Source organism: Pseudorasbora parva, chromosome 14 (genome assembly GCF_024679245.1).
Source record: "Pseudorasbora parva isolate DD20220531a chromosome 14, ASM2467924v1, whole genome shotgun sequence".
NCBI classification, from domain to species: Eukaryota; Metazoa; Chordata; class Actinopteri; order Cypriniformes; family Gobionidae; genus Pseudorasbora; species Pseudorasbora parva.
The window spans coordinates 37,437,890-37,452,868 of NC_090185.1; the positions used below are offsets into that span (position 1 = coordinate 37,437,890).

General features: G+C 39.1%; 1 protein-coding gene across 3 annotated transcripts in view; it reads right to left on the minus strand.

Annotated features, from left to right (window-relative positions):
• mark1 (MAP/microtubule affinity-regulating kinase 1) overlaps window positions 1-14,979 on the minus strand; it is a 144,303-nt gene that overhangs the window by 12,567 nt on the left and 116,757 nt on the right. For 2 of the 3 annotated variants that reach the window (XM_067416349.1, XM_067416350.1), the window contains exons 15-16: window positions 9,193-9,357; window positions 3,314-3,571 (exon numbers count right to left, since the gene is read on the minus strand). In XM_067416349.1, coding sequence (XP_067272450.1) covers window positions 3,314-3,571; window positions 9,193-9,357 — 423 coding nt within the window. Of the gene's footprint in view, window positions 1-1,928; window positions 1,953-3,313; window positions 3,572-9,192; window positions 9,358-14,979 lie in introns of all 3 variants that reach the window. The other variant, XM_067416348.1, reaches the window with a different exon arrangement.

Sequence of the window (14,979 nt, forward strand, 5' to 3'; positions counted from 1 at the left end):
TTCGCTTAGAAAAGCGCCATGTTTTATTTTGTGTCACCATACTTGACCGTTCAACTATTCGTGTAACTGTATTTAAATAGGGGAAACGTGGAGGTGTTTGGTCGCCTCTAACTTGATCTCTGTTTGGTGCCATAGTGAATGAACTGGGCTTAGTGGGCTAAGCTAAATGCTATCAGATCATCACTGCGCGTCAGAGCGATTAAGTGCATGCACTCAGACGAGAGAGGTGTTTGTCAACTTGTCTTAGTTAAGGGAATAACAGTTTAATATGAAAAAGTGGTGAAGTATCCTTTTAAATGACCGCATTGTCTGCGTATTATGTATAATCGGGGTTAAAAACATGCATGTAAATGCACTCAGTGAAGACTCAAATTTTAGGGTAAAGGTTAAGATCAGGGTTTAGTATTTGTGTCAGCACTGTGATTGACGTTGGGGTGGGTTTTTCTGAACTGGTTTTGGGGGAAAACCATGCAAAAACTTAATCATTGCAACCCTATTAGTTATTGCTATAATCACTATTGTTATTGTTATAGGTGTGGCGTAGACTTTGCTATGCTCATACAATGAGAACAACTTTATGGTTCTAGTTATCATCCCTGATGTGAACAGACCTTTCGATTTTTAAACTATATTACTTGGCGGAAGATTTATACCAATACACACTGCTGTTGACGGTTTCATCATGTTGTCTTTGTTAACAAAAGCCATGAGCCGTGTGTTCCAGTGATTTTACCACAGTTCAGGGGTTTGCTTGTGCCATTTCTAAACTGTGAGAAAACCACTGGCCTCTTATTCCTTTATTTCATCATTCCTACTTTATACCAGAAGTGAACAACTGCCTTAAAGGGTTAGTTCACCCAAAAATGAAATGTCTGTCATTAACTCCTCCCCCTAATGTCGCTCCACACCCGTAAGACCTCCGTTCATCTTCACACACAGTTTAAGATATTTTAGATTTAGTCTGAGAGCGTATGCAAGTGTATGCACACTATACTGTCCATGTCCAGAAAGGGAATAAAAACATCATCACAGTAGTCCATATGAGACATCAGTGGGTTAATTAGAGTCTCTTGAAGCATCGGAAATACATTTGGGTCAAAAATAACAAAAACTACGACTTTATTCAGCACTGGCTTCTCTTCAGCGTTGATTTTTTTTTGTATTGTGTGTTTTCAATCCTCAAATAAAGATTAAAACGGTCATGAATCAGCGTATTGATTCCTGAATCTGATTTTTGGGATATTTGAGGGTTTGAAAACAAACGCGGAAGAGAAGACAATGCTGAATAAAGTCGTAGTTTTTGTCATTAAAGGACCAAAATGTATTTCCGACGCTTCAAGAGACTCTAATTAACCCACTGATGTCTCATATGGACTACTGTGATGATGTTTTTATTCCCTTTCTGGACATGGACAGTATAGTGTGCATACACTTGCATACACTCTCTGACTAAATCTAAAATATCTTAAACTGTGTCTGAAGATGAACGGAGGTCTTAAGGGTGTGGGACGACATTAGGGGGAGGAGTTAATGACAGACATTTCATTTTTGGGTGAACTAACCCTTTAAGGTGATTTTGATAGGTGGTGGACGGTGTCAGCGGAGAAACTTTCTTTGAAACCAGAAAGATACATTTCAAAATGAGGAAGGAGAACAGGTACTGGATCACTACAGACCATCAGCATTCAGCAAATTAGACAACTACAGCTAAACACTTCACAGGTGAAGTCTGAGGACACACAGGTGGGGGAAGTGTCATCATCATCATCATCATCATCCGCAGGCCGTGCAAACATTCACAGAGGTGACGGATGCTCAGGTCATTAGTAAGAAGCACACGGGTTGAGTCTATTTCTCAGGAGAAGAGGGTGTGAGGACACATTTTAATACGTAAGTCTAAGGGGAAAGGTCAAACTATTGTGCCCTACCTCGCCGTTCTGAAAGACAGAGTTCTACAACACAAACAGACAAACAGCATGGTCAAACCAAAGCCCAGACACAACACCACTGCCCTGAACAAATGAATGAAGCTCACACTGCCCAGACATATTATGGAAGATTCACTTATCTACAGTGACACTATGCCTGTATTCAAAACGTGATAGGGTGAAGGGTGTAATTCCTGCGGCAAACGAAACTGCAGACAGACAGAAGGGGCGGGTCTGAGAGTGAGATTAAACCACGGCATATGATTTTAAATGCCCGATAAAGATCCAGCTCACTTTACCCAGTGTCCTTCACTTACTGCAGCACACTCACCGAGTCAATGCATGCTCAGCACTGCGTGTGTGTGTGTGTGTGTGTGTGTGTGTGTGTGTGTGTGTGTGTGTGTGTGTGTGTGTGTGTGTGTGTGTGTGTGTGTGTGTGTGCGTGTGTGGCCACCTGGCTCTCTCTCCTCCACACACACACTGCAGCAGGGCTGGGCATTGACACAAATTTCACGTTTCGATTTCTATTCACAAGCGATGCAATATTCAATTTTGGTGGCCTAGTGCACACTATAAGGTAAACTGCTTATGCTGCAAAGTCACGGTAGTTATTGCAAGTAACTAATTTAATTTACTCATAAAAGCCAGTTTTTCTTATATTTGATCAATGTATATTTTATATGTTAACCCATCTTGAAACCATGAAGAGGAAATGAGCTTATAGTGCGCACTTAAAGGGTTAGTTCACCCAAAAATGAAAACTATCAATAATTTCTTACCCTAATGTTGTTACCTGTAAAATCATGAATCAATTCGCTGATTCATAACCATTCGAAACTTTGTTTTGAAATCGGCCCATCACTATATAAGTCGTTTTTTAGTTTTTTTTTGTGTGCACAAAAACTATTCTCATCTCTTCATTAATGATTGTAGAGCCGCTGTAGTGAGATGGGCTTTGTAGCGACGTCTTTAGTGCCTTTATGGGTCTTGAGAGAGGAAATGACATTGGTGTCAATGAAGGCCTTTCTGAGCCATCGGATTTCAACACTAATATCTTCATCTGTGTCTGAAGATGAACGGAGGTCTGACGGGTGTCCAACCACAGGAGGAATTAATGACAGAATTTTTATTTTTGGGTGAACTAACGCTTTAACGTGCCTTACACTGATTTGCACTGGCAATGTGGAAATTGTTACTTTATACCGGGAACTAATCCATCATGGTTGATCTGTGTTGGGAGTTTTTCAATGGTTCGACCTTTTACAGAACAGCAGGCGATTATGATGAATCCTGACCTGACTTTCATACAAACCTCAGGAGACTGTAAAGGAAATGCACATATGGGCGGCAGTGCGGAGAGTTAAGTGATTGATCTTGAGACTGACCTCCGCACAAACTTGGAGGTGAGCTTGCTTATGAAGCCGGATGAGGTGCCCCTGCGGGCCTGTGCGAGCGCGCCCGTGTCGTGGGAAAGCGTGGGCGAGGCGGGCGGGCCGTTGTATGTGGCGCTGCGCCGGTCTCTGAGCTGCGCCCCGTGGAAGGTGCTGCGGCTGGAGGTGCCCCGTGGGAAGCGGGTCCGATCCGGAGTCATGCTGCTGATGCTGTGAGCTGACGGAGACGTGGAGGGAGCCCTGGAGCTAGAGCTGCAGACACACAGAGATTTAAGACTAATTAATCAAACTAGAATCAAAACCACAATCATTCAATTCTTCAAATAACTGAACTATGAACAGGGTTATCATCAGTCTCAAGCCTCAAGGCGATAGATGAGTTCACACGGCATGACTATACAAGAGGAACAATCACCGACAACTCTCTCTCTCCGGTGCGCAAACTACATTTCCCAAGCAAACACACGTGACAAGTGACAAGCAAACAACGCGAGAGCACACGTGCGTCAGACTTGGAATTGTTATTAAAAATGATAAACTGCACAAAGTTTGCTTCAAATTGTCCGTGTGCTGATTTGTGGAGAAAAAGAAAAAAGTATATTGCGGAGGAAATTGTTGGAGAGACAGAGGAAGCAAGGATTGTGTTCTGCAAAGAGAGTTTGAGGTAAATAAATGATTTTGTAATGTGCTGCTGCTTTGGCCGGACGTGCAAATGTTTGGGCTTTGTTTCGGTTTGATAGAATTGTAAATATATAATCTATTAAAATGCTGATATTCTGCTCTATAACTCCTCCCTGAACCTCCCGCTGATCCCTCTCTCATTGGCTGTCTGTCATCGTCGATGTGATTTTCAGTCAGAACTCAGTTCACACAGCAGGAGTCTGAATCGCCAACAGCTCCAGATATTTAGCACGGCAAATATCTCGCGGGCGTCGGCGACTCGTCGATGATTCTCTCTGATCGCGTCTTTGATCATTCACACTGCGTGATTGCCACTCGCGTACACGAGCACCGTTTTGCCGATGATCTCGGGCGTTTGTCGGCGATTTCGTAAAACCGGTCAAGAATCGGGACTAAAATCAGGCAGTGTAAACTCGGCTTTAGGGAAAGATACTTTTAAAAGTAATGCTTTACAGTACTGGCCATATCACACATCCGGCACAATGCAGCGGCAGGCTAGTGTTGTTTGCCAGTTTCAGCCCCACCAGTTCTCATTTTCACTTCCAGCGCCACGTTGTTTAAATAGCAAATGCACTGCCGCCCATCTGTTCGCCCATGGGTCTGAAAACCAGGTGTGTTCAGGCGCAATGTTGGAGTTGCTATTTTGTGGAACTAAAAAACGACTGCACCATTATTCTTATTTTTGTTTTTCCCTCCCTTTTCTGGTTTCTGCTACTCTAAATAATATCCAAATCTTTGTATTTGGGGCACTTTTTGCATTTCTTCGCCTCTTCAGGACGGATCACTTCCTGTACTCCTCAGTTGTAAGTCGCTTAGGATAAAAGCATCTGCTAAATGCACAAATGTAACTCTGGTCTAAAGTCAATAGCGCAGTGTTTTTTTGTGTTATTTAAAAGTTGTTTAGTAATGTGCGCCTTTAGGCAGTGCACAACACACATACACAGCTTATTACACACAAACGCAGCAGCATTTTTAAATATGAAACATAAAAGGATTCTTCTCTGGAGAAGCGTTCAGTTTTTCCGCTCTAAAATTCCTCCATGTAATAACGAATCAATGCAACTGGCTTTAAAGGGAAGGGGAGATGAGACTTTCTCACGAGGCACAACTCTTTTGGACCATGTGCCGAGCGCGCCGACCATTTAATTGACTTTGTCTTTAAACTAGCAAAAGTGGATTCAGAGACGCCATAAGGGCACCTGTGCCATGAGCTTCAGACCATGAGCTGAGATCGTAAGAATAGGCACATTGTATTACTTCCTAAAAAGATAACTATTACGTTTTTTTACTTCTTTTTTTTTGTACAGAAAAGAGATTACCACAGTAATGCATTCAACAACGTAATCTATATAACATACACCTTAACCTGTTAAGCTGACTTCCAAATTTTGAAAAAATCCTAAGAAATGTATACTCAGACTAAAACAAATACAGTTTGTGAATCCTTTGCACTAAAAGCATAATTATGGTCTCATTTGAAAGCAGACCTGGCAGTTTACTGTAAAGTCAAAATGATAATATTTTTTATAATCAAAAAAAGCTATAATAAGCTTCAAAGTTTTGTAAAGTTATTAGAAATTTATTTGTATGATATATCTTTATGAAAATAAAATTGAAGTGGGCCTTGGAGAAATCTAGAAATGCACTACAGCTAAAGCCACAAGTCTGACCATGTTATATTTCAGATCTGAAGATGATCAGTCTAAAACTCTGAATTTTATTAAACGTTTTACAAGATCGTTTCATGTGATTTTATTTTGAGATATCTCTGAAATATCAACTGATGTTTATTGCCACATCTTCTCAGCTTTCATTCGCTATATTGCCTCTATTGTTTAGAGGTGCAAACTGCCCCATTCAGTTTGTCTCCCCGGCATTCACACTTCTGCGGACTGGTTATGGCTCCAATTATTATTCTTTTGTCTGCATTATAATTACTAACGATTCTCTATTCAAACTGTTCTATTCAAACCTAATTTCTAAATCAAACCTCCCACTTTACCCTCACTGAGACTCTATTGAATGCATTTCGTCCAATGTTTCGTCCAAACATTTCAGTAGTTTTACATTTAGAAAATGTTCATAAAAATAAAGTATTTACTCAGTGGCAGGTGCATCTAGGGCAAGCTAGCATGTTAGCTTAGCACACCAGCAAAACAACAATTTATACGATTAAAATCATGTTTTATTCAAAACTTGCTTCATATCACTTTATAATTTATATGTAGAGTGTTTTATATAACAATATGTGATCTCATGTAGCTTCGGGTCAAAAAATCTGACAGAAAATATACAATGCTAAAAGCTATGTGGAATAGCATTGCATTATAAATATCATCTATTATGAAACCACCCAACATGGCATAAAGAACACAGACCAACCATATATTACCGCGATTGTGTGTTTATTGTCTTAAAACGTGTCTATCTGCATAAAATAGCGATCTGGCGATCTCAGGAAGCTGTTTTGGTAATGTCAGATACTTCCTGAATGTCACATGGTGTGTCTGTTCTTCATGTGTTCCCCATGGGGTGAATTTTCAGTAGTACAGCTTTCCAGCGCCCTCCGGCTGCCGGAATGAATTGAAAACACAGCATATCACAGTCTACTGCTCTCATAATCATACATCCGCGGATTTTGGATAAAGATTGAATTAATAATACTTCTCTGTATAGAAATTTGACTCAAACATGTGAGAATCTATCAATATTTCTCCACATCTGCACACATTTGAAGTAAAAGCCCTGAGGGAAGTTGTTTTGTCGAGTGTCTTCATGACGACCACAGAGGAGTTTTTTATGAATGGGAGCAAATGACGCGCATATTACAATCAAAAGGTAGCGACGCCCAAGATCATATTCATAACTCCTGGCACATATTAACACATTACGGTCACTATAAGACTTTGAGAATAAAACAGAGGTAAAAAAAATAAACTTTAGTCTTAGATCTTTTTAATGATGTATAGTTTGTCAAGGTAATTACTTACACCTGATAGTAATTTTGAGCTAATTTAAGCAAAGAGAGCTTCAGCACGTCCTCGTGACGGTTATCAGGTTAAAGGGTTACTTCAGCGATTAGCATATGGCTTTGTATCAGTAGAAACCCTGGAGTATATTCAAATTATTGTGCTTTCCCCCCTCATATCTCCCTGAGACAAGAGATTTATGCATTTTATTTCTGGAAAAATTCCTCCTATGATGCAAATTGACGATTTTTGCATCATAGGAGGAATGTTTGCCCAGAGGCCAAAGACTACAGCCAGCAGAGGGAGCCATTTCCGCATGTTTTGAATCCGCACATGGGGGATGGGAGATTACACTCAGCTTGCAGCGAGAGCTCAGCAGGCAGCTGCAGGCACTCATTTAAACTGAGCTATGGTGAGCAATGTAAGTCTTTTAACTTCTCAAATTAATTTCTATGAAAGTTAAGCTTGTAAAGGCATGAACTGAAAAGCGCCAGACTGAACTCGCGTTGTGAATGTATGCTGCGAGTGTAGTCGCGATTGCAGTCGATCATGCCAGGCATACTGCATCACTCGTGCAGTTAGTGCTCAGTGCTGTGATACTCGCGCGGTCACTCACTCATTATATTGAACAGACACGTTCAGTTTTTAATTGTAGTGTCTCCTCTAACTCAGTCACTGTAATCAATTTGGTGGCGCTGGGAATGGCACAGGGCAGCGAAGCATTCTGGGAATTGTAGTCTTTCATCCCCATGGGACAAAAATACATTTTCTGTCTTTTCTCAGTCTAGAAGACACCAAATTCAAAAATAATTTCACATTTCTACTGCATTGATGACCCAGTTTAAATACAGATTCATCTTCCCAGCGCTGAAGTACCCCTTTAATATTATTTTAAAAATGCATTTAGAATATTATTATTAGAATATTTCCTGAGCCTTAAAAATGATGTGTGCCATACAAAATATATCTTGTCATTATGGGTTATATTAAAGTTTAAGGTCAGAGACTACAGGCAAAAACATGTTTCTTTTTTTATGCATCTGTCAATTTAGATTTTGCGCTTTTCATAGTGTTTTTTCAGACCACTGGAAAGTGTCTCTTTTATAGCACTTTATCTATTTGAGTCTGTAGATTCCAACTACAGTTCATATGTTTAAAGGACGTTTTCTCAAAATGAGTTTTATCTCTGCTTCAGTAGCACTTACATACACCAAAACTTACTGTTTCATCCCCAACTATATTCTAAAGGTTTTTACAGAGAGGTTTGTTCATATATAATTTTATTCCTACAAAAATGTGAAAATGTATTTTTTATTTATTTATTTTTCTGGCTGTTGACAGTATTTTCTGATTTATGGGAGTGATAAGAAGAGACTTCCTAAATCCCCTGTAAAAAACTTTGACACGAATATGCCAAAAATAATTAAACAATAATTTCAAACCTGGCTTTATCCAATATTCAGATTTTTGTCATAGAAATAAACGCAAAATATTGCATATTTAATTACATTTACATATTTAAACATAACATTTCAGAAAACTTGTAGTACAATTTTTTTTTGCAATTCATAATTGAATCGATCAACAGGGGAAGTCTGGTGATATTTGGTCATTCATTCGATTTTACCCTGATCACCTGAGGTGTCTTGCCTTAAAGTTATATTGTTACTTTTGTAATCGTTGTCAGTTTTCTCGCATGTCTAAGTGACTATTTTACGGAGAACAGAGAGAATTTAAATGCAGTAGTTTTACAAATGTTTAAGCATATTAATAAAACTGAAAAATTATGTGTGTAAGTGTGTAAAATTATAAAGTAATGCATTACTTGTTACATCAAAAAAGTAATCTGATTACGTAATGCATACTTGTAATGCGTTACCTCACCACTGGTTATTATAGTTAACAAAAACTCAAAACAACAATAAAGATACTATTTGTTACTTGAAATAAAAAAATAAAAAAACATATTTAATTTAGTTGCCAGGGCAACATTTCTAACTTAATTTAGTTTAACTTGATGTACTAAAATAACTAGAACTGAAATAAAAATGAAAATAAGAGACAGAATAAAAAATTTAAAATAAAATGACAAAAACTTAAAAATAAAATGATAAATATGAAATATAAAACTAATTCAAAACATTAATCAAACTATAATAATATCTCAATGATACCATAATAACACCGTCTTGTCTCTGAAATACTAAAAGTGTGTCTCTTCACCCCTTGAATTCAGTGTTGTCCTCGATGGGCGGCAGCGGAGACTTGTTGGGGTGTCCCGAGGCGGACATGGACTTCACATGGCGCGGCCGAGCGGACGCCACTGCAGAGGACGCTCCGGGGGACACAGAGGAAGAAGCGCTCGCAGAGCCGGACATCTCCGTCAAACTGACAAACCAGAGAGAAAACCAGAACCAGACATAAATGAGACAAGAGCCAGAACTCGGGTTCAAAAACGTTGCTGTCGGATAATAGGTATTATGACTTCAATACTTCCATCATTGAGTGAGAGACGTTATGAAGCCCATTACGTACTTCTACTAAATCAATTAAGGACAGTTCATCACCACTGCCGTGCTTCCTGTCTATGGCTCCAACACCCAGTAATCAATTGCGGCAGCACAGGAAATTTGTCATGCCCAGAAGTAAAACAAAGACATGAACTTTCTTTTATTCCATGTGCTCTTAAATAGTTTCACAAATACTCTTTAGGTGTTTGATTGTATAAAAAAGTTGGTAACACTTTAGTACGGGGAACACATATTCACTATTAACCACGACTTTTGCCTCAATAAACTCCTAATTTACTGCTTATTAATAATTAGTAAGGTAGTTTTTGTAGCATTTAAGTTTAGGTATTGTGTAGGATTAAGGGATGCAGAATAAGGTCATGCAGAATAAGGCATTAATATCTGCTTTATAAGTACTAATATCCTAGCAATATGCATGCTAATAACTACTCTCAGAAGTCAGTGATAATATTATGTCAGAATTGTGTGATTTTTGGATTTTTCCCTGTTTTTAAAATAGGCATATAATGGTTGTTTCTGAGTATATGTTATGTTTGACACATTTCAGGGTTTTGTCCTCCAATATCCTGCCTTGTCAAACCTTAAATAAACCTAAACAGACGGGAAGATGTTTGCATATGTCCGTATCAAAAAATGCCAATGTTTTTTGGGGGTAAAACAAATACATGGAGTGCAGAATTATTAGGCAAATGAGTATTTTGACCACATCATCCTCGTTATGCATGTTGTCTTACTCCAAGCTGTATAGGCTGGAAAGCCTACTACTAATTAAGCATATTAGGTGATGTGCATCTCTGAAATGAGAAGGGGTGTGGTCTAATGACATCAACACCCTACAGTCCCTGACAAAAGTCTTGTCGCTTGTGTACAAATTGACCTAAAGTGCCGCTGAAATATATTTCTAATCAAGATATTTTTACAAGAAATGGCTCATTTTAATCCCACCAGCTTTTGTGATAATGTTTCAGTGAAAAACTAAACTTTCAAAAAGTATTCTAATATTCACAGCTTGGTAAAGCCCATTGAGTCAATTTTTGCAAAGACATAAGGATTGTCACCTTGTCATATGAGCTTCACCTGGGACTAATAATGGATCAATTAGGTCTCAAGTGTGTATAAAAAGAACCCCAGTACACTAGACCTTCACATCAACTGCAACTAGACCTCTGCAAACATGCCTAAGATTCACCCTGAGACTAGAGTTTTGATTATCAAGAGGCTGAAGACCAGATCCACTGCTGATGTGGCAGACACCTTCAATGTGTCTCAGCGTCAAGTACAGAGGATAAAAAAAAGATTTGAAGAGACTGGAGACGTTTTTGACAAGCCCAGGTCAGGCAGACCCCGCAAGACAACTGCTCGAGAGGACCGTTTGTTGGCTCGAAAATCCAAGGCCAGCCCATTTTCCACTGCAGCAGAGCTCCACGAGACCTGGTCACCTGAAGTCCCTGTGTCAACCAGAACAGTTTGTCGGATTCTGTCTCGAAATGGCCTCCATGGTCGAATCAGTGCCCAGAAGCCAGCACTAAACAAAAGACAATTGAAAAACCGTGTGGCATTTGCCAAGGCCCACAGCCTGCTAAAAGGATGGACGCTGGAAAAGTGGCAGAAGGTGGATTTTTCAGATGAATCTTCTGTTGATTTACACCACAGTCGCCGCAAATATTGCAGGAGACCTACTGGAGCCAGAATGGATCCGAGATTCACCCAGAAAACAGTGAAGTTTGGTGGCGGAAAAATCATGGTCTGGGGTTACATCCAGTATGGGGGTGTGCGAGAGATCTGCAGGGTGGAAGGCAACATCAATAGTCTAAAATACCAAGAAATCTTAGCTACCTCTTATTCCCAACCATAAAAGAGGCCAAATTCTGCAGCAGGACGGTGCTCCATCGCATACTTCCATCTCCACATCAAAGTTCCTCAAGGCGAAGAAGATCAAGATGCTCCAGGATTGGCCAGCCCAGTCACCAGACATGAACATCATTGAGCATATGTGGGGTAGGATGAAAGAGGACGCATGGAAGACGAAACCAAAGAATATTGATGAACTCTGGGAGGCATGCAAGACTGCTTTCTTAGCTATTCCTGATGACTTCATCAATAAATCGTATGAATCCTTGCCAAACCGCATGGATGCAGTCCTTCAAGCTCATGGAAGTCATACAAGATATTAAATCTGGATCTCACAGCACCACAACTTCATTTGCTGACATATTTTTGTATTTGCAGTAAATTTGTTCAATTTCTGTATAGGCGACAAAACTTTTGTCTTGCCAAAATTTGACCTTTCTGTCTTGATTAAATGATAAATATTTTTTCTGTGAACATTATTTATTTCAGTGCATTAAACATCATTTGGGAGGGTTTTAGCTTTCCATATGAGCTATTTCTAACACCAATGAATTAATTAAAAGTCAGGTTAATATCAGGTATTTCTAGAAAATAGATAAGCGACAAGACTTTTGTCAGGGACTGTATATCAGGTGTGCATAATTATTAGGCAACTTCCTTTCCTTTGGCAAAATGGGTCAAAAGAAGGACTACTCAGAGAAATACTCAGAGACATGGCCAAGGTAAGAAAGGCAGAAAGTCGACCACCACTGAACAAGACACCAAGCTGAAACGTCAAGACTGGGCCAAGAAATATCTCAAGACTGATTTTTCTAAGGTTTTATGGACTGATGAAATGAGAGTGAGTCTTGATGGGCCAGATGGATGGGCCCGTGGCTGGATTGGTAAAGGGCAGAGAGCTCCAGTCCGACTCAGACGCCAGCAAGGTGGAGGTGGAGTACTGGTTTGGGCTGGTATCATCAAAGATGAGCTTGTGGGGCCTTTTCGGGTTGAGGATGGAGTCAAGCTCAACTCCCAGTCCTACTGCCAGTTTCTGGAAGACACCCTCTTCAAGCAGTGGTACAGGAAGAAGTCTGCATCCTTCAAGAAAAACATGATTTTCATGCAGGACAATGCTCCATCACACGCGTCCAAGTACTCCACAGCGTGGCTGGCAAGAAAGGGTATAAAAGAAGAAAATCTAATGATATGGCCTCCTTGTTCACCTGATCTGAACCCCATTGAGAACCTGTGGTCCATCATCAAATGTGCGATTTACAAGGAGGGAAAACAGTACACCTCTCTGAACAGTGTCTGGGAGGCTGTGGTTGCTGCTGCACGCAATGCTGATGGTGAACAGATCAAAACACTGACAGAATCCATGGAGGGCAGGCTTTTGAGTGTCCTTGCAAAGAAAGGTGGCTATATTGGTCACTGATTTGTTTTTGTTTGGTTTTTGAATGTCAGAAATGTATATTTGTGAATGTTGAGATGTTATATTGGTTTCACTGGTAAAAATAAATAATTGAAATGGGTATAAATTTGTTTTTTGTTAAGTTTTTTAATAATTATGCACAGTAATAGTCACCTGCACACACAGATATCCCCCTAAAATAGCTAAAACTAAAAACTAAAACTTCCAAAAATATTCAGCTTTGATATTAATGAGTTTTTTGTGTTCATTGAGAACATGGTTGTTGTTCAATAATAAAATTAATCCTCAAAAATACAACTTGCCTAATAATTCTGCACTCCCTGTATTTCGCAGATCCTTTCACACCAAGAGCAATTTTGCATGTTTTTTAAATGAATTTTGCATTATGAATAACATGGTAAAATGTGTAAGTCTAAGCTGAGAGTAAGACAAAAGCAAATCATCTGCGGGTAATCACAGTCATGCTGACATTCAGTACAACAGCGCGGATGCATGCGATACTGGGCCTCTTTCATTAAAACTAATGTGTAACCTAGGTACAAACTTTTTAAAGAACAAATCATGATTGGTCAATGACTTTTTTACTAAAATGTAGTGCTGCATGATATTGGAAAAAGTTTGACATTGCGACATTTTGTTTTTCTGTTACACAGGTGCTGGTGATATAACTAGATTTTGATTAGAAAGTTGATTTATTTCACTAATTCCATTCAAAAAGTGAAACTTGTATATTAAATACATTCATTACACACAGACTAATTTATTTCAAATGTTTATTTATTTTATTTTTGATGATTGTAACTGACAACTAAGGAAAATCCCAAATTCAGTATCTCACTATATATCTGGAACTGAAAACATTACAAATAAAATATAAAATAAAATAACTTCTTATAGATACAAGTCCAAATAGAACAACTTATTTTTAAACAAAGCTCAATCTCTCTTATAGCACATCCACTAAAAGACTTAACGACTTTATCAATTGTATTGTACACAAATCATTCAATAAACTATTTCATATCATTCAACAATAGAGCAAAATAAATAAATATCTACCCAAATAAATACATTTACTAATTCTAATAGCTATAAAAAAGTAATTTTCTGAATTATTATCTATACCAGTGGTTCTCAAACCTGTGCTGGGGACCCCTCACCACTGCACATTTTGCATGTCTCCCTCATCAGACACCCAATTCAATGCTGCGTCCCAATTCGCCTACTTATACTACGCCCTAAAAGGACGTCCCCTCTTTTTGTGAAGAAAAAGTATATACTTTTGAGTGTGTAGCAGAAAAGTATGCAAGCTTCGGGACATACTACTTCGCCATCTTTAACGGACTCTGTCGCTTAGTTACGTGCATCCCGTCACCGTTTATCTGCCCTGTCAATCATCGTCAGATTCGTCACAGTTCAAATCCTCCACATTCAGTTTAATCTCCCACCGTATCGGAGAGAAATGTAGCCGCTCGTTGATCTGACATGTGTGGGTCTTTAATGCAGAGACTCTCCTCATGTATTTACAGTTTAAATATAATGATGCATTTAAAAGTTAATGGCCAAACATGTCATTTCAAAAGTTCTCAATGCTGCTGCGGGTGAAATATAATGTGGACAACACTGAATAAATATATTTTTGTCAGGTTATATATTGATAGTTGGTCACTCAAACCCCTTTATCTAAACTTCTCTACTTAACCGTCGAACTCGCACATCCGTCATGTTTGTAGTTTTTTAATGCTTTTTATCCGCGTTTGTAGTTCTAATCGAATCCTCGTCCAACTCGCAATGGGTTGTGGGCAATATCAGCCGTTAGAGTGCCCATCGATCCATACTGTGAATTCGGACCGGAAATAGTAAACCATCCGGGAATCTTTGGAATACTCTTTAACATACTACGATTTGGGACATAATAATTCTATTTTCGAGTACTATTTAGGATGGATAGTATGCGAATTGGGACGCAGGGCAAATCTTAGAGTCTCTACTAATGAGCTGATGATTTGAATCAGGTGTGTTTGATGAGGGAGACATGCAAAATGTGTACTGGTTGGGGGTCCCCAGGACAGGTTTGAGAACCACTGATCTATACAGTCTGCAGAAACAGGAAGCAACTGTTTTTACGTTTGGCTTCATACTGTGAGTATGTTTTCGTTCAATAACAAATATAGTTCTTTTCCACTGCATGGTAATGCTCATGGTTAGCTCTCT